This window comes from Tigriopus californicus, chromosome 2, assembly GCF_007210705.1.
Source record: "Tigriopus californicus strain San Diego chromosome 2, Tcal_SD_v2.1, whole genome shotgun sequence".
NCBI lineage: Eukaryota > Metazoa > Arthropoda > Copepoda > Harpacticoida > Harpacticidae > Tigriopus > Tigriopus californicus.
Window position 1 is genome coordinate 2,499,359 of NC_081441.1, and position 24,272 is coordinate 2,523,630.

A 24,272-nucleotide genomic window follows, 5' to 3' on the forward strand; every position below is an offset into this window, starting at 1 on the left:
TATTAAAAAATGGGTTCAGAAATTATTTAGAAAGTAACAATACTATTTTTGATTATCTGAAATACCATATACATCAATCAGCTTGTCTTGGAGTAAAATTTCGTAGTGTCCTTGAAAAAAATATTCCATAGTGCTTGTCATGACAGTGCTTTTTCTTATACAGTGCATCAATTCAAAATCTGTTTGGAAACTTTTTAGTTCATCTCATCGCTTACTTTTTCGAAGTGGAGCCACTTGTCAAACCTCGCGCGTCTCTGACCAGGGTCTCTAGATCCCATCTGCTATGAGCACCCAAGCCAATGACTTTGGCCAAGAATCAGTTTATGCCAACATGAAAACATGCTCCCTTGAAGACATGAATTTTGTCCTTCCTGATCTTGCATATTGATATGTGAGGCCTTATGGAAATAGTAAAATCTTCTCAGACCTGCCGTCAGCTGCCAAGATTTAGACTCAGCTGGCAAAAGGGCTTCACATGCAGACTTGAACCAAACCTATGACAAAGTGGATGACACACAGGTATCATGGGTTGGATTGGTACAAGGCTTGATTATTTCTGCTTGTGGTTTGAGACCTTTGGCTGAGCCAAAACATGTGGGCCTGAGAGAGGATCCCAACAAGGATGGAAAGAACAACAAAAGCAAAGAAAAGAGGGTAAATTGTCATAGACGGAAGCATAGAAATACAGTCAAACCAAACCATACAAGCAATGTAAACAATGAAAAGCTTAAAGATACATTATTACACCGTTTATTCAATTAGCGCCACCTTTAAGCTAAGCCTGACCTTAAATTCAAGCCTCTTGAACAAGCATCAAATGGCTGCTTTGTTACAGATAATTGATTGCACTTGACACGCTTGCATTCTTTGTCAAAATAGGAAAAGTTCAAGAAAAACAATAGACTTTGTATATTCCATTTAAGATGAAAAAGCCCATAGGTTAGGTTGAAATATATATGACACGCAATATATTGATTAATTTCAGTGTACTCTAGTACAAAAACGTACATTTCAATCTTAATATTTAACTTCACAATTGTCTTCAAGCACGTTAAGAAAATTGAATAAAATATATCATTTTCAAGTGCCGCATCCTATATATGTCATGTGAATTAGTATGTGTATTTGCTGCTCAATTACAAGCCCCTCTTTTATGTCACATTATAATCATTCCTAAGAACCAATGCAGACATCAATTAGTTAGAGGTTTGTTGAGACGACTTTTCTCTGCTTCTGGGGAGTCACAATACATATTTGTCAGATATCTCATCAATTATTTTATTGAAATTCTTTTTCACCCAGATAGTTAAGCTTATTTAAAGCAGTAACGTTTTATTGGATTGGGAAAACTTCATTGCAAGGTCACTTGACAAGATCCAAATAAAACCTCGCACTAGAATTAAATAGTACAACTATTGCCACCAAGCTAGATGCAAGCGACATCTGGCGTCACGGGCTACTTCTCCCTTTTAGGTGCCTGGCTTGCTCAAACTGATTCGTTTAGAACCACGTTGGTAAGATCTTTACAACATAGTGCTAGCTCATTTGCTTTGTGCTCTCATTGGGTTGAGCTTTAGATACCTGAAACTCTTACATCTAGTTCAATTGAGCTCAAAACTGACTAATGCTTTCTAAGCTTATGCAATGCCAACTTGTGTGAAGGGAATTTCATTTGATTGATTGGAATGGATTTTCCCCACACTACTGTCGCTCTCCAGTGGTGACGTCGTCCTTGCCCAGGGAAAGCACTTGTTAGCAAAGCAGTGTCTCATACATTGGTGTGTACTTGTATTGCATGCACATGCGCATATGCAGCTGTCCTGCTCTCTCTTTCTTTATGTGTGTCCTTAGGGACATAACGTTGCGCAGTCTGCATGTCCGACTTGCTGCCCTCTGTTTACGTCCGTTTATCGTGAATCTACACTAATGGACCTTTGAGGGCATTAACTTTCCAAGCCAAGGACCGCCGGTCGCGGATGAGCACATCCCCTTGTTGAGGGAAACCCGGCACGCCATTTGTGGACTTGTCCAGTCCGCCCCTTCTGCGTGTGGCCTTTTGCCACCCTTCTGCATGTGGTCTTTTGCTGCCCGTCTGCGTGTGGCCTGCAGCCCTCCAAGTTTGGGGCCTTTCAGCCCTCCATGTATTGTGGATGATGCCCACCGTGAATTGTGGAGGATGCCCACCGTGAATTGTGGCTGATACCCATCCTGTATTGTGGCTGATGCCCACCTTGTACCGTGGAGGATACCCACCCTCTCTCGCCCTTTTACTCTTGCAATTATATCAACCATGTCTTCCAATTCTTTGGACGTGGATTGTTCCATTCAAAATTCTAGTCTTATCAACTCTTTCTACACCTTGAGTCATCATCATGTTTCGTCAATCATTGCCTGAGAAGAAATTTGATACCTTACAGGCTAACTCCACTTGCGTGGTGAAGAAACGAGTTGTCCAGTTTTTCAAGAAACGACCTTTTGCGCAAATCTTTCTAATTCAGCAAATCCAGCGATTCTATTTTCTTTCCCAATACTTACTCAAACTTCTGAGAAAGAGGATACTTCCANCGACCTTTTGCGCAAATCTTTCTAATTCAGCAAATCCAGCGATTCTATTTTCTTTCCCAATACTTACTCAAACTTCTGAGAAAGAGGATACTTCCATCTGTGCGGGGAGATGATGTGTACTTGTATTGCATGCACATGCGCATGTGCAGCTGTCCTGCTCTGTCTTTCTCTATTGTTCTCTCTCTCTATCTCTCCGCCTTTCTCTCTTCTAATCTTGATCTTGAACAGAACGGACTTGACGATACAACCCTCCGTGTATATTGGATTAGGGGTGTGTCCTTAGGGACATAACATACATTAGGTTGAAAGTTCTTGACACCTGGAGTGATCTTCAATTGCGGAGCCTGCGTCTATAGAAGCATTGGGATTGCAACAAAAAATGGCCGAGCTAATATTATCCAAGGACAATGCTCTCACCCAAGACCCCATCATTCAAGGTAGGATGAGACCCTTCCCGTAAGTGAAGTCTCTGCCTGGAATGGTCTGTCACCTATTTTTGGCTGAAATAATGTTTCCAATTGTGTAGTCTAGTTCTTTGTTGGGGGAGGCTCTTAATAACTTTAATATCTAAAGGGAAAAAATGCCCTTTACTAATAGTCTCTTCATTGCATTTCATTGTCTGAGCTTTGAACGTAGAAATGAGAGAACACGCTTTTAAATGCCAGACTCTATCAAGGTATTATTCACTGAACAACTTATTGCCCGATTATTGTGACACAATGTATGTGTCATCAACACTTCTGAGGAAATTTCAGATCCCGCAATGGCAAAATTTCCAACTCTTATGCCATCCAGACAAGGATGAACCAGGGAGTTTTATTCCATAGGGCTAGTCAAGTAAACGCGTTCAAGGACAACTGATGTTATTCCATGGAGTCAAATCAAAGTCAACATGCCCAGCTAAACCGCATTGTGCATGCATTGGATTTTGACATTTTTTCCATTTTACACACATGTCTAGGCAATTACCATTTTTGTATTGAGCCAATTTCATAGTGCGTTCACTGATTAATGCCAAACATGCTCATTTAGTAGGGTTTTGTAACACAACTTGCTCAAAATCACTCAATTATTGACAGTTCAATGGGCAAATGGTGCGAGTTGACTGTGATGTTTGTCTTAGTTCTCTCTCCCATAAATGCCCAAAATCAGGGTACAGGACCACATTTTTCCTTGAATTTCCTCTACTTGACGTCCCCTATTTGCTTGATAGCGCATCAAAACTTTTGCTCCCATCAATTCCCAACAGATCGTGCAGTATTGTCAAATTGTATCGTGCAGTATTGTCAAATTGTATTTTTTTCGAAATTTTGGTTAATGATTTCAAAACCTGTACTTTTGCGACACATACTTTAATCTTAGGCGAAGAAATAATTGCTCGTTAAGCAGCAAAATAGAACTTGATTCGAAATATACTCAACAATTTGATTGTTTGTTACAAAGTCAGATGGCAGTTCGCTTGCTCAGCCTGCCATCTGATAATGGGTGTCCCAATTGAGGGATATTCCCACTATGTCGTTGTCACAGCCAACAGTTATTATTACCTCACCCTAATTTCACCCATTTGAGGTGTTAAGGGAACAACTTACGGTGTAATTTAGATACTGCAAAGAAGCTTGGACTCGACTAGCCTGGGATCAAACCAGGATTCGCAAATTGGAAAGTGGATGCCCTACCAATGCGGTACCACAGGTAGCTTTAACCAAAAACAATGATTGAAACATTCATGGTTGAGCAATCATAAAAAATCGTTTATTGGACGTCAAGGGAGATGCTGGTAAAGTAATATTTAATGAACATTCCTTAATGGCTATCAAAGGCGTTTCTAGTTCCTTGTACATCTAGTCACGGTGGTACCCACAAACTGATAAAGTGTTTGTGCAAATGCCAAGACTTCAAGTAACGATTTTCGTTGTTATTGAAACAAAAAGAACAACGTTTGGAAAATATCGTCTCGTATTTTAGCTCAGATTAGTATATCAATCGGCTTAAAACCTACAAAGAGACAATATTTTTAAAAACGTTACCAATAGATATTGGGCGTAACCTCATTTGCGGATCCAACTACAATTTCATCCAAATCCATTGAGTAAACGATAAGATCTCACGCTTTCAAAGATTGCATTTGCATCAAATTTGACTACTTTTTTTAGGCGGACGTCCTTACCGTTACTGGGATTGGAATCCCAGCAGTTCAAGACGAGAAGATTATTCATTTTATATGCCTGAGTTAAAATTAAAATATTTCACCTTGTTGAAACAGGTGGAAAAAAGCTTTTTAGGCACTTAGCTAAAATGAAAGGTAATTTTACATGCTTTGTAAGCTTTCAGTGACATTTTTGCTACTTTTTGCTTTTAAAGCAATATGAAAGAAAATGGAAAAATGCTATTTCTTGTCATTTTATTGAAAAAGACAATAATATGCCTTGGTAATAACTGGAAGCATAATTAGGCCACTTTTCGATCTTTTAGGGCGTAAAACGCAACTTTCAAGTTGTAATAACTGAGCATCTGTTGACTAGAAGTCTTACGAAATTTTATGTCAATACATTATAAAGAGTACGATTAATACTGATAGACTACGTTTTTGACAATGATGCACCTTAATGGACTTCAAGTTATTTTACACACGCATCGGAGCTACTTTTAAACATGTGTGTCAAGCAAAAGTTGTCCCTTTTGTCTTTTTGACAAAGAAAAACATGTCTAGACGTCTTGACATTTGAGCAAACACTTAACCAGAAAATATAACCACCGTGTAGTGTTATGAAACCCACCAGAAACTTAAATTGCTGATCCTTTTTTGGAAATTTTACCCGTCCATAGCAACATTGGAATATTTTAAGACTATCTATTACATGTCATAAGCATAATACTTGGCTTTTCAAGAACACAATAAAGGTTTTAATAGGTCATTTTTCTAATAGGTCGAGCCCAAGATAACGCAATTTTGGCAAATATAGTTCCACCTGATTTATTACGGAGATTGAAGTTATGCGTTGCTAAATGAAATTCCCGGGATCCATTGAGTTATGAGAACGATTATGAGGAAACTGCAAAATGGTTGACTTTTGCTCTTGAACATCTTTAAGTCTATCATAAATCAGATTGTTGCAGACTCTCTAGTATTTTCCTTTTGACACCAAAACGTATTGCCGACTTAAATAGACTAATAAGTAAATGAATTTTATTTCAGCCATTGGCAAGTTTGGGAAATCGCAATCAATTATGTTTGTGGTCATCGGCATCTTTTACATCTTCAATTCATGGACCGATGTTATTTTAGTGTTTTTGAATGTCCAAACTGACTTTTGGTGTTCAATTCCTGCGCATTTGAAGGATACAATGTCTGTCGAAGGTAAATAAGTTCCAAGTTCTAACATAAATTGCTATCAATTTCTCCATTCCAGAAATTTATCTGAATATTACATTTAAAAAGGCTTTTTCTCTCTTTGAATTGCTCCCTTCTCGGACTGAAAACCACCTTTTTGGTATTGTTGCCAACTTTGAATTGAATGTAAATATGAAGTAACATCCAGAACGTCACAAAAATGGGTTGTGTGAAACAAAAAGATCAAGTTCAACTTGTTTCAAAAATCTTAGCAAAAAAGCCGGTCTCCATCTCGAAGGGCAAAATTAAAAACAGCTTTTTANAGACTATCTATTACATTTCATAAGCATAATACTTGGCTTTTCACGAACACAATAAAAGTTTAAATCTAGGTCATTGTTCCAATAGGTCGAGCCCAAGATAACGCATTTTTGGTAAATATAATTCCACCTGATTTATTACGGAGATTGAAGTTATGCGTTGTTAAATAAAATTCCCGGGGATCCATTGAGTTATGAGAACGATTATGAGGAAACTGCAAGATGGTTGACTTTTGCTCTTGAACATCTTTAAGTCTATCATAAATCAGATTGTTGCAGACTCTCTAGTATTTTCCTTTGGACACCAAAACGTATTGCCGACTTAAATAGACTAACAAGTGGATGAATTTTCTTTCAGCCATTGGCAAGTTTGGGAAATTACAATCAATTATGTTTGTGGTCATCGGCGTCTTTTACATCTTCAATTCATGGACAGATGTTATTTTAGTGTTTTTGAATGTCCAAACTGACTTTTGGTGTTCAATTCCTGCGCATTTGAAGGATAAAATGTCCGTAGAAGGTAAATAAGTTCCAAGTTCTAACATAAATTGCTATCCATTTCTCCATTTCAGAAATTTGTTGAATATTATATTTAAAAAGGCTTTTTCTCTCTTTGAATTGCTCGGGAATTTCTCCCTTTTCCGACTAAAATCAACCTTTTTGGCATTGTTGCCAACTTTGAATTAAATGTAAATATGAAGTAACATCCAGAACGTCCCAAAAATGGGTTGTTTGAAACAAGAGATCAAGCTCAACTTGTTTCTAAAATCTTAACAAAAAAGCCGGTCTCCATCTCGAAGGGCAAAATTAAAAACAGCTTTTCAACTTCTTTTCACCGATGCTTCAAACTTCTTACTTATATTTTAGATGATCATACCGACCAGATGGAGACTGTCTAAACGATAAAAATTTGAGGCTTGCGAATTCGAAAAGAGCAGACGAAAGTTTGTGGATAGAAGTGGGAAAACAGTTGCTTTCTAACAAACGTTAGGAAGTTACAATAATTTGTTAGTGAGTAAAAATAATTATTGGGGCAGTAATTTGTTGCACCTTGCAGTTACCTCTTTCCTCCCGCCTTCGTTTGTTTTTGTCCTTACGGCACTGTAAGTAGATGGTGTTATATGTTTCATAATGACTTTTTAAAAGGCATTAGGATATGGTTGAAATCTTTTACAGGCTAGAAATCTCCATCTTGTCCATTCATTCCAATGTATGTATTTGTAATATGCAATTTTGATATTCCAACGAGTACCTCTTCAAACACATGCATAAAGGTGGCTTCTAAATAAGAATGATATTTGCTTTTAGAGTGGAAGCAACAAAGCGGTCAAACTGAATCCAGGTAAAGCACATCAAATGAAGTCGATCAATGAATAACACCAATGAAATGAAAAAAACATAGGCCACTTTCGATTTTTAGGGCGTAAAACGCAACTTTCAAGTTGTAATAACTGAGCATCTGTTGACTAGAAGTCTTACGAAATTTTATGTCAATACATTAAAAAGAGTACGATTAATACTGATAGACTACGTTTTTGACAATGAATGCACCTTAATGGACTTAAGTTATTTAACACACTCATCGGAGCTACTTTTAAACATGTGTGCAAGCAAAATTGTCCCTTGTGTCTTTTGACAAAGAAAAACATATTTAGACGTCTTGACATTTACACCTTAACAGAAATTATAACCACCGTGTAGTGTTATGAAACCCACCAGAAACTTAAATTGCTGATACTTTTTTGGAAATTTTACCCGTCTATAGCAACGTTGGGAATATTTTTAGACTATCTATTACATTTCATAAGCATAATACTTGGCTTTTCACGAACACAATAAGGTTTAAATAGGTCATTGTTCCAATAGGTCGAGCCAAGATAACGCATTTTGGCAAATATAGTTCCACCTGATTTATTACGGAGATTGAAGTTATGCGTTGTTAAATAAAATTCCCGGGATCCATTGAGTTATGAGAACGATTATGAGGAAACTGCAAAATGGTTGACTTTTGCTCTTGAACATCTTTAAGTCTATCATAAATCAGATTGTTGCAGACTCTCTAGTATTTTCCTTTGGACACCAAACGTATTGCCGACTTAAATAGACTAAAAAGTAAATGAAATTTTTTCAGCCATTGGCAAGTTTGGGAAATCACAATCAATTATGTTTGTGGTCATCGGCGTCTTTTACATCTTCAATTCATGGACCGATGTTATTTTAGTGTTTTTTGAAATGTCCAAACTGACTTTTGGTGTTCAATTCCTGCGCATTTGAAGGATACAATGTCTGTCGTAAGGTAAATAAGTTCCAAGTTCTAACATAAATTGCTATCAATTTCTCCATTCCAGAATTTATCTGAATATTATATTTAAAAGGCTTTTTCTCTCTTTGAATTGCTCTTCTCTTCTCGGACTAAAACCAACCTTTTTGTATTGTTGCCAACTTTGAATTGATGTAAAATGAAAGTACATCCAGAACGTCACAAAAATGGGTTGTGTGAAACAAAAAGATCAAGTTCAACTTGTTTCAAAATCTTAGCAAAAAAAGCCGGTCTCCATCTCGAAGGGCAAAATTAAAAACAGCTTTTTAACTTCTTTTCACTGATGCTTCAACCTTCTTACTTATATTTTAGATGATCATACCGACCAGATGGAGACTGTCTAAACGATAAAATTTAAGCTTGCGAATTCGAAAAGAAGCAGACGAAGTTAGAGGATAGAAGTGGGAAAACATTTGCTTTGTCACAAACGTCAGGAAGTTACAATAATTGTTAGTGAAAGAAACAATTATTGGGTGAGATGTTTGTATGTTTATTATTCAGTAGAAGTAGAGTGTGTCATTCAATGCAGATCGACATATATAGTAACGCATTCCATCCATCGAGAAAGCTCAATTAGTAGCCCTGCTACATGGGGCAGTAATTTGGTGCACCTTGCACTTACCTCTTTCCACCCGCCTTTTGTTCTTTTGTCCTTACGGCACTGTAAGCTGATGGTGTAATATGTTTCATAACGACTTTTTAAAAGGCATTAGGAAAATGTTTTAAATCTTTTACAGCTAGAAATCTCCATCTTGTCCATTCATTCCAATAATGTAAATGAAATTCCTCTAATCTTTTTTAAACTCATGCAATTGTAATATTCCGAAGAGTACTCGTACCTCTTCAAACACAGGCAAAGAGGTGGATTCTAAATAAGAATGATATTTGCTTTTAGAGTGGAAGCAACAAGCGGTCAAACTGAATCCAGGTAAAGCACATAAATGAAGTCAATCAATTAATAACACCAATGAAATGAAAAAAACCCAAAATCTAGTTGCGCCATCTACAATGTCACTTACCCAATGAATTGAGATCGTTACCGCTAAATACCCCAAAGTGCCTTGTGAATCGTTTTCGTTTGACACATCCCAATTCACATTAACGGTACAAGCGAGTGGAGCTTGGTGTGTTCGGAAGCCTACATGGTTGGATTGGCCCAGACCGTGTACTTTTTTGGTCAAATGTTTGGTATCATAATCTTTGGGATCCTTTCGGATACCTTTGGTCGAAAACGGATGTTTGTTCCATTGACTTGTGTCATGGGCAGTTCGTGGATCATGGGAGCATTTGTGGGAACTTACGAGCAATATCTAATCATAAGATTCGTTATGGCTTTGACCAAGATGGGCAAGTATCGTTTGGGATTGCAATAGATGACATAATTAACAATGAAATCCATCCTAACATTGTAGGAGCCTTTGCCAGCTATTTCACTTATTTAATGGAAATCATTGGGTCGTTGGAACTCCATCTTCAGTCAGAGCATCTTTCTTTGGTGGGTGTTTGCGTGGCTCATAATGGCTCCGTTGGCTTACTTCATTCCCAATTGGCGCGTTCTTCATGGCGTGACAGGAGGACCCGCCGTATTGGCCATATTTGTTTATTGGTTAATTCCAGAAAGCCCCAAATGGTTGCATGCATCTGGACGACATGAAGAGGCCGAGAAAGTTACCATTTGTATAGCGAAAGTGAACGGCAAATCTCATCGAGTGGCCAATGAGTGAGTGATTGAAGCGTTATGCTCTATCATACCAATTTCTAATGGCAACTATTTCTTAATCTTAATAAAAACCTCGGGCAATTTCAAAGCTGGAAATTACCCGCACCTACTGATTTAAGCCATCAAGGACGCGATTGGGTGCTTGTGGAGAATGCTGCAATTCTCAGAGCTTCGGAAAAAGACGCTTTTGTTGGGGTTTTGCTGGATTGTTGTTACCATGACATATTATGGACTTTCCCTCAACTCTGGCAATCTGGGTAAAACTAAATATGTTTCTATATAAAGGTCTCCTGGGGTCCTTTGCCCCCACATCTTAATGTAAAACTAGTGTCCTATTTTGGGTACAGAGTACATAATTAGTTCAGTGCCTCACAAATACTTCCTGTGGCCAATTTTAAACCTTCAATTTTGTTCGATAACAAGTTATTCAAAAAAGCATAGTAAGGAAACCCAATCAAACGTATTTTACCCAAATTTTGCTTTCAGACTAAAATATTGCTCAAGTTGGGGAAAACTAGCAACTGAAAGCTTTAATGAGTTTTGATCAGGTCAATTCTAGAGACCATTTCCTCTTGAAAAGTGAAGAGAAAACAAACAGCTGACGTCATTAATATTAGAATAATACTATAGATACCATGCTTATTCCGACCACCCTGTGGATATATCTGATTTGCCATTTTGTTAATTTTACCAACTTGCTGAAGCAAACAGCAATCTGATGTTGGCAGTCATTTTCGTCGGTTATCCGCTTGACAGCTTGACCGCTTTGCCTTATGCATCAACCAATCTGATGAGTTGATGATTTCAATCAACGCAGAATTTAACTGGTTCAAAGATGGGGTCAAGAGGATAAGCAGTGAAGCTGAAAGCCACGAAAATATCTGCTAATAAAATAGCTGATACTCTGGAAGCTTATCTGGTTCTCACAACTTATCCTCTTTACCCCTTGGCCAACAAAATAGTTAAATCCCAATTTCCTATTTACTCACTTCGCTGGTGTCTTTCCATTTTTTCCTTTGTAGTTTTCAAGCTAAAGAGCATGTCAAGTGAAGGAAATTCAAGGAAAAATGTGGTCCAGCAACCTGATTTTGGGCTTTTTAGGGAGGGAGAACTAAGACAAACATTAGTCAACTCGCGCCATCCGCCCATTGAATTTTCAATAATCGAGTGATTTTGAGTGGGTTTTGTTACCAATTCCAACAAAATGAAAAATTTTGGTGTAATTCGGTGAACGTACTAAAATTGGCTCAATATTCCAATGCTATTTGCTTAGACAAGCAGGTAAAATGAAATAAATGTCACAATTCAATGCATGCACAGTGTGGTTTGGCTGGGCATGTTGTCTTTGATTGTACTCCATGTGAAAACGTCGGTTGTTCATGAACTCGTTCACTTGACAAGCCCTATAGGACATATTTAGCCCTGTTAGGTCTTAACTTCGTCCTTGTATTCCCGAGACCATTTATATTACTTCCGTGCAACATTATCAGATGTAAAATTAAATCTTCAGCCTGAAGCTCTTGCCAATTATTTTTTAGTTTGAGTTTTTGCCCGCTTTACAACCGCGCGCTGTAAAGAATGCAATCCCCATTCAAATTAAGAATTAGATATTATGATCCGTCTACATGTTGCAACTTAAGCTTTATACAATATTTGGTACAACAACGAATTTGAAATTCAAATTCAACTCCCTTTTCAAAACTTTTTTGAGCATTTTCGAGCATTTTCACAACTATTTTCAAGTTCTTTCAGCTGCTATATTGTATTTTTCTCTTTTTTTCTTTTTGTTTGGTTTTGCACGTGCTTTTTTAAGCGTTAAGAGGAATGTTATCCCCAGTGCTATTAAATTGAAAGTTATAATTCGTCTATTTCTTATCTTTCAATGTTTAATCGAATTTGGTCTAGCAACGAGTTTGAGTGGGCAGACCAAGCTTATCCTTGAATGTAGGGTTGATCTGGAATGCTAGCTGAAACAGTTTTGTTCAAATCTGACTTGAAAAATGCTACCAGATCAATAAGGCCTGCGTGATCCCTACGAATATTGGAATGAGGTGCATTAAACAATCAAGGAGCCCGAGAAAGAGGAGAAGTGGAATCATTTGAAAAATATATCATATTGGTTTTCGAGTTCTACTACTTAGCCTTGAATATGCTTTGAATGCTTTCAAAACAGTTTTCCAGCCAATTTGAAACCGACCAGTCAGAATCAGTCTGAATCAAAAAGCATTAGAAGCCAAAGGTATCTCGCCGCCACACAAATTCTGAAATTGCAAGAAGTGTCAAACATGACGGACTAAACCGCCATTTGTTTTTTCTAACCTAAATTTGACTTAATTATATTTCTTCTTTTTTTTTGGTTTTTCACGGGCTTTTCTAACCGCTACAGGGAATGTAATCCCCAGTACTATTAAAATGAAAGGTTATANGAGGCCGAGAGAGTTACCATTCGTATAGCGAAAGTGAATGGCAAATCTCATCGAGTGGCCAATGAGTGAGTGATTGAAGCGTTATGCTCCATCATGCCTATTTCTAATGCACGCTATTTTCTTAAATCTTAATCAAAACCTCGGGCAATTCCAAAGCTGGAAATTACCCGCACCTACTGGTTTAAGCCATCAAGGACGCGATTGGGTGTTGTGGAGAATGCTGCAATTCTCAGAGCTTCGTAAAAAGACGCTTTTGTTGGGGTTTTGCTGGATTGTTGTTACCATGACATATTATGGACTCTCCCTCAACTCTGGCAGCTTAGGTAAAACAACTTCTTTTGCAATGATGCAGGTTTGGGTGTTTCCATAGTATGGGACTGCTTGGGCGACAGGTGTTCCTATGACATAAAAGGAGTAGTACAAGGTCTTGGTAAAGGCTCCATTGAATGCGGTTTCATGCAAAACGATTCCTGCTCATTTCTTCTGTTTGGTTGATTCTTGCCTCAATGACGTCCCACTACAAAATTCTAGTGGGTCCAAATCGGGCAAAGACATGGTCAGATTGTTGTTTCTGGCCGACTTGTGCGAGAGTGTTCCATTTTTTTATTATTAATTTGATGTCCATGGTCATTTAATTTATTCTTTTAACATTTAAAATAAATGAAGAAATATTTGTGACAAGAACAGAGTTGTTTGTCAAAGGGATTACTATCTATTTTAAAATAAACTACTTAAATGTACTTTGCACCATGGGCAATTATGTTATATTGATGCTATGCCTAGCCGCTGTCTTAATTGAACGCAATGGCCTAACTTGGCGGTCAAATGAATGCCGTGTCGTTTCTCTTCTTAAAATTGAGCCCCTGACTTGTCAAACGTCGGCTTTCTCAGGAATTTTGTAATATTTCAAACTATGTCCAACGGATACCTCTGAACACGTACAGTATCAGATAGTTTTGCATATACTATGAACATTGTGCAGTCACAACTTATTTAGTCTCTCCCATAAACCACCTTTGGACTTGTTCCACTTTTTGCAAACCGGTTGAACTCATTGGAGCCCAAATGGGTAAAGCATATTCAAGATGTGGCTGATCAATCGACTTGTACGGAGTTAGCGTCGAGACACTATCTCCAAACTTATAAGTGTTGATAGTCCAATCCCAGCATTCAAAAGTTTTGCCACATTCAATTGGACATTCCCGTCGAATTTTCCATTGTTTGGACGACTAACCCTAAGTTTGGACTTGATTGTTTAAATGTGAATCTTTTTACGGACTCTAGTTTCCTTTCATTTGATATCTGATCTACCATCGAATCAAATAGGTGCACTGTACAGTATAGTGGCTCTAGATTGCTCTAGAATATAGCATCAACCAGAAAGCGTGGTCAGGAAATTGTCCCAGTCTGGCTTTAAGTCCCCGATCTACATTTGGCGAGTAGAGTTAGAATATGACGAACGTAAATAATGAACACATTTCTGCTCATGAGTTTATGCTCAAATTTAAATGATTGTTTCCCTACTTAGGAGGAGACATATTCATCAACCATATTATTAGCGGGCTCGTGGAGATTCCTGGATATTGTGGAGCCATGTACCTCTTGAATATCATTGGTCGGATAAAGACCCTGTCTTTGTCTTTCTGCTTGTGTGGCTTAGTTCTGTTGGCTATTTTAGGTGGGCATTTTTAAGACGGAAAGGCGGTTAAAGTCAAACTTTTTGTGACAGATCATTATCATATCATTTAAGCTGTTCCAAATGACTTGCAATGGCTCATTCTGACAATAGCTTTTGTTGGAAAGGCCTGCATTACCCTGGCCTTTGGAGCCCTCTACGCTTTCATTGCTGAGGTGTATCCAACCATTGCTAGATCCACTGGGATTGGATGTTGCTCATGTATGGCCAGGGTTGGCGCCATACTCTCCCCATGGGTGGCCATGTTAGGTAATATATATTACCCTACATACAGTGCATTCATAGTATTCGTATTCATTGGAATCTCTTTGCAGATGTGTATCACCCATTTGTTCCAATAGTAGTGTATGGGTTATTGGCATTCTCGGCTGGATTGGCCGTTCTCGTTTTTCCTGAGACCAAAGGAGGCAAGCTTCCGGATTCATTCCAAGAGAGTGAAAATTTGGGATTAAAGTTTCCTTGGAAAAGATCGAAGACACGGGTTGAGCTGACTGCGATCTAATGGCCGCATATATTGCACGGTGATTTGTTCAAAACCTTCTTTTCACATTTGTGGTGCTTTGCACCGTCCGTGTAGTGGTTGAAAATAGTGGCAAAAATAGAAAATCAATGATTTAATATTACTTCCACAATGGTACGCTGATGTCTGTGCCTTAAGTATGATTTGATTTCGAGTCTACGTTGTGCAGTCTGGTTGCAGTTTTATGGAGAGGTAGAATCTAATAGCTTCTTTTTTGTCACGAAATGAGGCAAAAAGTAGGGTCAAAACTATGAAGAAATAGATAATTTCTATGCTTGATAGTCATAGTGGGTATGAGCAACAAAGATGAAGGTACAGATATGTACAGATACGATCTACCCTTCCATTTGCCGGACAAAATTTGCACCGGGTGCTTTCGATAGTTACGTTAAGCCTACTCAAGACACGCCAAAATGCTCATTGATGTGTAAATAAAAGGGATTTTGGTCTTACCTTTAATGTTAACCCAAATCCAATTGATCAAATACCAGCTGAAGTAAAAGAATGAGCATTGCCCGATTACTGCTCTTTGGCAAAGTGCAGAGAAGCAGAAAGACAGGTCTTGTGTGTGTGTGTCATGCAATGTTTCCCATTCAATAGATAACGTGCTGCAACCTCTTATTTTCTAATAGTTTTAAATTACAATATATGTTTGCAGTATTTTATTTGTGCATCAAAAGTATATAAATGTGTAAACTGGTTTGGGTACTTCTTGGTCTTCATTGGACTTGAGTAATTTCAACAATGCAGGGCTATGGTGGGTACGCACAGGCTTTCGAGTTGTTTGGGCACAATCTCCTTCTGAGAAAAGCACAATCTCCTTCTGAGCCCCCGTTTGAGATTCCGCGTATTGAGGCAAATCCGACCAGAATCAGTCGTTGCATGACACAGCCCCTTCTTTCAATGAAGGGAAAAAGATCGTGCAATTCGTCCAGCTGCGGTACCGTATTGGTAGAACACCCGCAATTCGATATGCAAATCCAAGTCCCATTCCAGGCTAGCCAAGTGCAGTCAACTTCTTTGCTGCATTTAAATTGCAGCATAAGTTGCTACTTTAACAACTTAAATGGGCGAAGCTGCGGTCATTCCCGAGGGTGAAATAACAGTCAATGTTGGTTTTGATATCGGAGTGGAAATATCCCCCAATAGGGACACCCATCATCAGATGGCAGTCCGAGCGAAAAAGCTGCCATCTCACTTTGTGACAAACAAACAAAGGCCGTGAAACGTTCTGGCTGCTGTCACACTTGATGTCAAATGTTAGGTAACATCATCCAATACAACAACAGGAACATATGCTGTATAAAGAAATATAAGATATTCTTTATTGTATTGCTAATAATATTTCCTGGAGAGAGAAAATCTGTCACCTCAGGTGTTTGCATAAAGTCTTTCAATAGTTTATGCTAAATATTTTGTGATGGAAATGATCCCTCTCTATCCAGGCACAAAAAGAAATAGCAAGACCAAGTGATAAAGTACGTATGTTCTTCAATCAATGCAGAAGTAAGTAAAAATGACAACTAAAAATGAAGAGCCTGGTAGGAGCAAGTAACACGGGTTCAAGTAAAGCTTTAGGCTCTGAGATAAAAGCATCAATAAATACACTCCAGAGCAATGGCCAAGTCTGCCAAAGAATCTCTAGATCACTGGACCTGTCAATTTCAACCGTTCGGATGAGGGTTACTTGCTTCAATCATCGCCAAAGTGTGGAAACTGATCCTTGTACTATTCGACCCCTGATCGAATTGCAAGGACCTTGATGTTTACGTGGAGTAAGACTCCAAAATGGCTCTTGGAGAAGATCAGGATGGGCTAACATTTGAGGGGGTCACGGTTTGCAAGAACACCATTTCAAGAAAAATCAGAGCACATGGGCTCCAAGGCCAAGAAGAACTAACTCTGTTTATGCACTTCAGACATGCTAAGGCTAAAGTGGGCTTTGCCAAAGGTCATAGAGACAAGGATATTGATTGGCCTCTGTGAATCTGCTCTGTGATTCAATAAGATAAATATTGAAAACCAAATGCAGACTAATTATCATCGTCCTGAGTAAGTTCGTTTTACCAAAGAATATTGTCTAAAGTGAGGCTTGGCCGAGATTCAATCAGGCTTTTTCAGATCCCCCAGTGCCAAGAAAATGGTCCAACTTGTCCCAATCAAGCGAATAAGATATCAGAGAGTCTGTCCATAAAGTTGTTATGAGGGATAGAAGCTGATTCAAAGCATAGCAACACTGTTCTCAAGAAATGGTTGAAGGACAACAATATTCAAGTTAAGGTAAGCCCTGTCGTGAATCCAGAGTTGAAACCCATTGAAAATTTGTGATAAAACTTGAAAGCACGAATCAGGAAAAAAGCACATAAATCTGGCCCAATTGGAGCAGATAGAAGTGGAAAAGTGACATGCACAAAATGACTCAAGATGTTGTACGAATTATATTCCCAACCACGAACGACAATAGCAATTGCAGCAACCTTCGTGGAGGTCAAGTTTTTATTCTCAAATCTAGAGTCTCTCATGTTGCAATAAATGAGATTCAATGCATGATCTTAACTTGTACTGTAGATGTGCGGAAAAATTCTGCTCAAATTGATTGCCTGGTGGAAATGAAGAAAATGTGTTCATATCTAAGGATTTTGATTTCATTTCTCATTCTAAAACGCTTTTGCGTTTCAATTTTTTTTAAATCTCTTATACGGTAGTTGTGTTGTCATAAAGCAAAGCTATGTTTGACGACTCACATTGACCTTTCCTCGCCGCAGTAGGAATGCTATATCGTAAATTAGATTCTTCACGGTTTTTTCGCCGTTGCAAAGCTTGTTATTTAATGCAAAGGATGTCTACAAGGCTACAAAGCAAAACACGATCAAGTATATAAAAGGCCAGGTCTACAAACGAGTTGATGCGAGCAACCTCGGACAACTAGAGATGTGGACTGCGACCGGAAGCAAAAATTTCTTACCTCCTAAACCGTTCACTTTTTTAAAATAAGCACTTCATATGACCACAAAATATTGTTGAATAGATGAACTTGGCCAAGTTTGAGCTCAAAACAATGCTTAGGGAACGCAGGCGAAATGTCCAAAGCTATGAAATAAGCACTACTTAAAATTCGAATTCCTGGTCAGCTTCATAAGCCTTTGACAATATAAATTTGAAACGAACGACTCTACAAGCAAATGATGAACAATGACCTGTCTTTAATTGAAGAGATCTACGTTTCTTATTTTCTTACTTTCATTCAAAAAGTGACTCAGAGCTGCTATGACCAAGAGCAGGCCGATTTGGAGGCAAGCTCGTCCATAGTCCATAATTCTAAAAGTTCGTGAAGTAGCCCTAAATGCCCCTGACCATAAGTTCGGTTTGGAAATTTAGACAAATTATAATCCAAATGAGCTTAAAATCTCAGTTCTGAGTAATTCAATGTTGGAGCACGAGGTACAGCAGATGTTTTCCTAACTACTTACCTATGACTAAGTAATCCCTAGGACTTCAATTTTAGTTACAAAAGCGTAAAAGGAAAAAAACTGCTCATGAACTAGCAATAAATCTTCAGAAATAAAATTATTTAACTTGGTCAAACGTTATCCCTTGAACTTATTTTTCTTCATTTATAAGAGTAACATTTCTCTTTGGATCCAATCAATCATATGTCCTGAAGCCGTGCTCAAGAATAAATATCATTCTTGTTTCGGAACAGGAATACTGTTTATTCTGTGCGTGTGTCATTTGGGTCTTCTTGGGGCCTAAATGTCTTTCAGACATATTCTGCCCCAATTCAACTCATTTAAACCCGTTTCCCATTATGGTTGTAACTGTTTTCGCAAGTTGTGGTTTAAGATTTTGCACTCAACGCAAAAGGCAAAACACGAAATATTTGTGCGGTTTATTATTCCCCATGCCGGCCGGCATGCGTGACTAATTGAATTTCCACCAAAATACAGACTTAGCCAAATTCACTCCTCATATCATTCGCTCCTGGTAAGGGCCAATAACGGCTATGGATTCGACTAGTGAGGATCATCAAAATAAAGACTCGGATCAAATCATTCACGGTAAGAAATTGAACTCCTGGGAATCAAGTTCGAATCAAGCTAAATCAAGCCTGGATTGGATATCGTTGCAGCCATCGGAAAGTTCGGAAGATGGCAGTTCCTGGCTTTTTTGGCCATCGGCCTTTTGTACATTCCGAACACTTGGTCGGTGGGAGTGATAGCCTTCCTCAATGCCAAGACCGACTACTGGTGCTCAATCCCAAGTGACTTGAAAATGGATCTTACAGTTGAAGGTATTTGTCGTTCGCAATTTAGTTCACGTACTTGTGATTTGACTGTGCGATGAATTTTCAATGTGATAGAACCATTGAGGTAGATAGAGGCGCCTATTCTGAACTCTGCCAGACAATAAAGGTGCTGTTCTGTTGCAGAGGTAGTGTGAAAGCCTTAGGATTTTGTTTTCTCGAGTTGCCCAAACAAAAGGAGACTATGTTACGAAGCCCTGGCAGTACTGGTTTGTCAACTGTCAGCATAGGCACATATATCATATCAGCATTTATAATCCAGCCTAGTCAAATATTTCCAATGCTTCCATGCTTTGTCTCCCTGAAAATTCTTTGTGTGGGTAACTTGAATTGGCTAGTCGGCATTGAATGACGATAACTTGTATTGTACAGCTGAATGGCCCAAGCGGCCTGAATACCAGTGACGAAATTCTAATGCCGACCTGCCCGAGTATCTCCCCTCTATCTACCTCTATTGATGAAATGAACAAGTGAATGAATGCTCAGACAAAGACTCGACCAAAACATTTGTTAGCGTTTGAGATAGATAAAAGGAGTTAGGAAATGTGATTGCATTTATGTCTTTGTGATTTCTTTGTACCGTCACTTATCCCACTGCGTTGTTGATTCTCGTTGAACAACTATCATTACATTTTCGATCGATTTCAGAATGGAAGGAGATCAGTGGTCAAAATGTTTCAAGGTAAAATGTTGTGGTCGACCAAAAATAGCTTTACCGAGTTCTAGTAAAACACGAAATTTAAACTTACCTTAGTTGGAAAGAGCTTTCAGTTGATCATTAGTTTTCATATCATACTCTAGTTGTCTATTGACAATTTAAGAAATCGTGATCCAAACGTTGGGCGATTAGCTTATGCATTTGTATCGAATAATCATCAAGGGTTCATCTGGATTGCGAGGACACCGTAGTCATCGCCATCGGCATTTAATTCAGAAGTTATGGAAACACTGTTTCCATCGATAGCAGATCGTTTGATGTTCTTCAATGGTTGTACATTTTCATGAACCACCGGAATATGGACAGGGATGCTTGGGTCCAGAATTCACATTTTGGAATTTGGTAAATGCACTGCTGTTTCCTTCAAATAAGATGGACCGCAGGTCGCTAGAAATATGTGCTTTAATTCATAGTTCGATGTAAATCTGATTTTTCAAAGCTTACTACACAACTTTTTTTACGGCTTAATTGAACTCGAAAACCAATTAAATGTCACTCATAAGATGATTCAACAATTCGCGTATTCTCTTTGTTACAAAAATTTACAAATATAGAGCTTTTATAACATAAGTTAAGAAGCGGATTGATTCAAGGCTTTTACTTTTTAAAATAAAGATGAAAACATTTATCCATCATATATCCATGCACAACCACACCCATATGATACGTCAAAAAACATATTATTTTTTGCTTTATGACGAGTATTTGGCTTTCCGGTCCTGTGAGACGGTAAACTAGGGATATATATTCAAGCCATGAGCCACAATTCTCGGGTTTTGGTCGACCACTAGTGAAGCCAACACAATTCAGTTTTAAACTAACCTCATTTTCCTTGTTTCTCCACCAATAGGTGTGAGATCTTCAACATCTCTCGTTCAATGATTGTTAATCTTTCGGTGCCCAAGGACCTCCCTAAGATCCCTTGTGAATCCTTCACATTCGATCAAAGTAAATTCACGTCAACGATTGCGAGCGAATGGAACTTGGTCTGCTCCGAGTCCTACAAAGTGAGCTTGGCACAAACGGTTTACTTTCTGGGACAAATGATCGGCATTGTCATCTTCGGCATCTTGTCCGATAAATTTGGTCGGAAGCGGATGTTCATTCCGTTATCGTGTCTCATGAGCCTTTTTGGCGTTGTGGCCTCCATTGTCGGAAACTACGAAGGTTTTCTAGTCATGAGATTTCTCATGGCACTCACTAGCGTTGGTCAGTTCATGGTTTTTTATCTCCCTACTACACCTACCTATACCAATTGAGTACAAAGTATGAACTGTTGTTTGATCGACTTACAGGTTCTAACGAGAGCATGTTTTCGTACCTCCTGGAATTAAGCGGGGGTCGTTGGACATCCGTTTTGAGCCAAGGCTTCTTCCTTTGGTGGGTTTTGGCCTGGGTGACGGTAGCTCCGATCGCTTACTTCTTACCACATTGGCGTATCCTCCATTTGGTGACCTCTGGACCCTCTATTTTGGCACTCACTCTCATTTGCCTCTTACCCGAGAGTCCCAAGTGGTTGCTGGCCACGGGACGTCGTGAGGAAGCCGAGGACGTCACGGTTCGGATCGCTGTTTTCAATGGCAATGAGAACCGGGTTCCCAATACGTATGTTATGAAGCGTCCTTGGTGTACTGAAGAGGTTTTGGAAATAAGTTTGCTCGTCCCATAGATGGAAACTCACGTCCACGTCCACCAAAATCTCGGACAAACAAGGTCAAAATATCTGGGACATTATGCGTTATCCGGAACTTCGACTCAAGACCATTTTACTTTGCTACTGTTGGATGGCGGTGTCACTGACCTATTATGGACTCTCTTTGAATTCGGCCAGTTTGGGTATCCCGACTCTCGAATACTATCATTGTTGTTTCGACCTCGAGCTTAATGAATCGTCGCACTCTTTTGTAGGTGGGGACATATTCATGAATCACATTATTGGCGGTCTTATGGAGATCCCTGGTTATGGAGGGGCCATGCTCTTGATGAATGTTTTTGGAAGGAAATGGACCTTGTCCTTGGCCTTCTCTTCATCCGGCATTGTTCTGCTCTCCATTGCTCGTAAGAATTCTCGCTTTTGCAGGGTTCAGATCATTTCTAAGCCCTTTTTTCTAACAGTGGTTCCTAAGGATATGGAATGGCTGGCCCTTGCAGTGGCCTTCATTGGAAAGGCCACCATCACTTTGGCCTTTGGTACAATTTTTACCTATACTGCCGAGATTTTTCCCACGGTTGTCCGTGCCACAGGTCTTGGGTCCTGCTCTTGTTTTGCTCGATTTGGAGCTCTGATTGCTCCTTGGATAGGCATGCTTGGTGCGAACATTGTCAGGGGGCCTTCGATCTGGATTTGATTTTCGTAACTTGATCGATCCATTTTTCAGACTCTTACCATCCCTATGTTCCCATTACCATTTATGGTGTGTTGGCAATGGTCGCTGGAATAACGGTGTTATTTTTCCCAGAGACCAAGGAATCGAAGTTGCCGGATTCGTTCATGGAGAGTGAGATGATGAAACTGGGCTTGCCATGGAACAAGTCTAAATCGCTCGATTTCAGCGCTCCCATTAAACACTAGCACGATTTTGACGACAATTCTCAATTGCATGGAAATTTCTTACGAACATGTAAAAACATGTAGAATACAAAACATTAATTAATCCAGCCTTGTAGATTTTAACATAACTCGAATAATATAAAAGACTGTGTCCAAATCAAATGTCAGGTTTGACGTTATAACTCTCACACAAGCTCTGTAGTTCAAAAATAACAAAAAACAAACATGAAAGCAACTCATCCCCTGCACGGCTTTTGCACTCTGTTATGTTTTTCTCTTGGACTTTTCTCTGATGATTGATGCCCGTGCCATGCATCCTGGTGGATTTTTGGCCCAACGCAAAAAGGAAAAGCGATAAGTAGTATGCATTAATGTTACATACACTTTCCTTTCCTTTTTGAAATACATCTATCTATATCTGTCTATCAAATCGATGATAATTCACCTAATGATAAGCATGGCTTCTGTCCCATTCCTCAATAACACGTGTGTGTTCACAGAGAAGGACATACAGATTGTTGATCGACGTGAGAAGGTCGAAACTGTTTCAATTTACAAGCTGCTTTTCAAGAGTCCCTTCAGGAGACAGAAATCAGCTTACGAGCTGCCTGTGCCTTGAACTGAAATTGGCCACTCAACGCTTCACACGGATTAGTAGAAATCAATTCACCCACAGAAATCCAGTCAAGTTTTTGAAATGCATTATCAGATTACTGTTCTAGGTTAATGTTTAGGAACTCCGAAAAAAATCTATTAGATGATGAGACATTTATTTTAGATCTTTTTCCCTTTTGGACATCTTCAATTATTCAGGCGTTTTTTGAACGAATTTTCAAGCAATTAATGATTTTACCTTCAAAGATGCTTAATATAGAAAGATCAGTAAAGGTCAGCTGGTTCTCCTTCTCTCTAATTGAACGGTTTTTCTCTCGGGTCAGCTGACATTTGCAGATCTTTCTGTATTAGGTCCCTAGGAGTACTCCCTTAGGAGTCCCTAGTATTAGGCATCTTTACCTAATCTTAACTATTTCCACATCTTTGAAATAGCTAACCTGTCACGCTTCGTACATGTATGCTACCCTGGACATATTTGACGCCGCCAAATGTGCCCCAATAGTATGACGGAAAATTTAGAAACTATTGAACTGAACCTCCCGACCAGGAATTGAAAAATTCTTAGTCACGCTATCCAAGCCACGCAGATTCACTCGCCATAGACATTCAAAATTATAGGGATGAAGATGACAAGTTTTACGCTGTAGCTCAAATAGATTTTCGGTAGAAGAATTCTCGTCACCCCTTTTTACTGTGGTTCCAATTTTCAGTTGTCCAAGTTGAGGTTAAGCTAAACGAGCGATACAACAAAGACAATGAAAATTACGAGAGAGAGGAATTCGGGTAAAGTAAAGAGGAAGCAAGGCCTAGAGATTGCGATGAGTGCTAGCCAAGCGGACTCGTTTACAGAGCACATGGGTGACAGCTGAATCATAGTCCATGGCTGAAAGGCTGACACGGTATGGTAGCTGATTTTTCAATCGGCTTGAGTAGCACTTGTTTATAGTTACCGATTCAGCTCCAGTAAAAAACCACACCAAACTCGATTTTTACTCTTCTATGTTGTTCCGTGCACAATCGACTACATCATCCTAATATGATTTGGCTAAATGATGTAGAGAATGAACGATAGTTCACAGAACGGTGTTTATCAAAATATGTAAGAAAAAGTATGTTTTTTATCTTGTGAAAATCACGAAGTTGTTGGATCGAACAACGTGTGTCAGTTTGGAGGTCAGATGTCAACC

The 24,272-nt window shown here is 38.9% G+C and overlaps 2 protein-coding genes across 9 annotated transcripts; both read left to right on the forward strand.

Annotated features, from left to right (window-relative positions):
* The first annotated feature begins 2,579 nt into the window (after positions 1 to 2,579).
* LOC131893577 (organic cation transporter protein-like) lies at positions 2,580 to 15,001 on the forward strand. Of its 6 annotated transcripts, XM_059243642.1 has the most exons (7): positions 2,580 to 3,002; positions 5,762 to 5,923; positions 10,154 to 10,256; positions 10,346 to 10,513; positions 14,211 to 14,360; positions 14,433 to 14,627; positions 14,693 to 15,001. In XM_059243642.1, exons 4-7 carry the CDS (start codon positions 10,408 to 10,410, stop codon positions 14,878 to 14,880), a joined length of 639 nt encoding a protein of 212 aa, XP_059099625.1. In that variant the 5' UTR covers positions 2,580 to 3,002; positions 5,762 to 5,923; positions 10,154 to 10,256; positions 10,346 to 10,407; the 3' UTR covers positions 14,881 to 15,001. The 6 variants fall into 6 exon arrangements, 5 of the variants coding, with proteins under 5 accessions (XP_059099625.1, XP_059099623.1, XP_059099628.1 ...); XR_009374716.1 differs by lacking the exon at positions 14,693 to 15,001 and having other exon boundaries at positions 14,433 to 14,572; XM_059243640.1 differs by lacking the exons at positions 5,762 to 5,923; positions 10,154 to 10,256; positions 10,346 to 10,513 and adding an exon at positions 6,575 to 6,736.
* LOC131893576 (organic cation transporter protein-like) lies at positions 14,790 to 22,654 on the forward strand. Of its 3 annotated transcripts, XM_059243638.1 has the most exons (11): positions 14,790 to 14,899; positions 16,818 to 16,950; positions 17,020 to 18,956; positions 19,028 to 19,189; positions 19,850 to 19,883; positions 20,770 to 21,128; positions 21,215 to 21,524; positions 21,589 to 21,755; positions 21,828 to 21,977; positions 22,035 to 22,229; positions 22,298 to 22,631. In XM_059243638.1, the coding sequence occupies exons 3-11, from the start codon at positions 18,902 to 18,904 to the stop codon at positions 22,489 to 22,491; spliced, it is 1,626 nt and encodes a 541-aa protein (XP_059099621.1). In that variant the 5' UTR covers positions 14,790 to 14,899; positions 16,818 to 16,950; positions 17,020 to 18,901; the 3' UTR covers positions 22,492 to 22,631. The 3 variants fall into 3 exon arrangements, with proteins under 3 accessions (XP_059099621.1, XP_059099619.1, XP_059099622.1); XM_059243636.1 differs by having other exon boundaries at positions 21,828 to 22,229; positions 22,298 to 22,637; XM_059243639.1 differs by lacking the exons at positions 14,790 to 14,899; positions 16,818 to 16,950; positions 17,020 to 18,956; positions 19,850 to 19,883 and having other exon boundaries at positions 19,060 to 19,189; positions 21,828 to 22,229; positions 22,298 to 22,654.
* Positions 22,655 to 24,272: the final 1,618 nt, after the last annotated feature.

Excerpts from the sequence above, each read along its gene's own strand:
- LOC131893577 (XM_059243640.1), top strand. The coding sequence starts at position 2,945 with ATGGCCGAGCTAATATTATCCAAGGACAATGCTCTCACCCAAGACCCC. Across the intron at positions 3,003-6,574 it reads CCAAGACCCCATCATTCAAG|CCATTGGCAAGTTTGGGAAA; the intron begins GTAGGATGAGAC and ends ATTTTCTTTCAG. Across the intron at positions 14,361-14,432 it reads AGTTCTGTTGGCTATTTTAG|CTGTTCCAAATGACTTGCAA; the intron begins GTGGGCATTTTT and ends ATATCATTTAAG.
- LOC131893576 (XM_059243636.1), top strand. The coding sequence starts at position 18,902 with ATGGATTCGACTAGTGAGGATCATCAAAATAAAGACTCGGATCAAATC. Across the intron at positions 18,957-19,027 it reads CTCGGATCAAATCATTCACG|CCATCGGAAAGTTCGGAAGA; the intron begins GTAAGAAATTGA and ends ATATCGTTGCAG. Across the intron at positions 21,756-21,827 it reads TTTGAATTCGGCCAGTTTGG|GTGGGGACATATTCATGAAT; the intron begins GTATCCCGACTC and ends ACTCTTTTGTAG.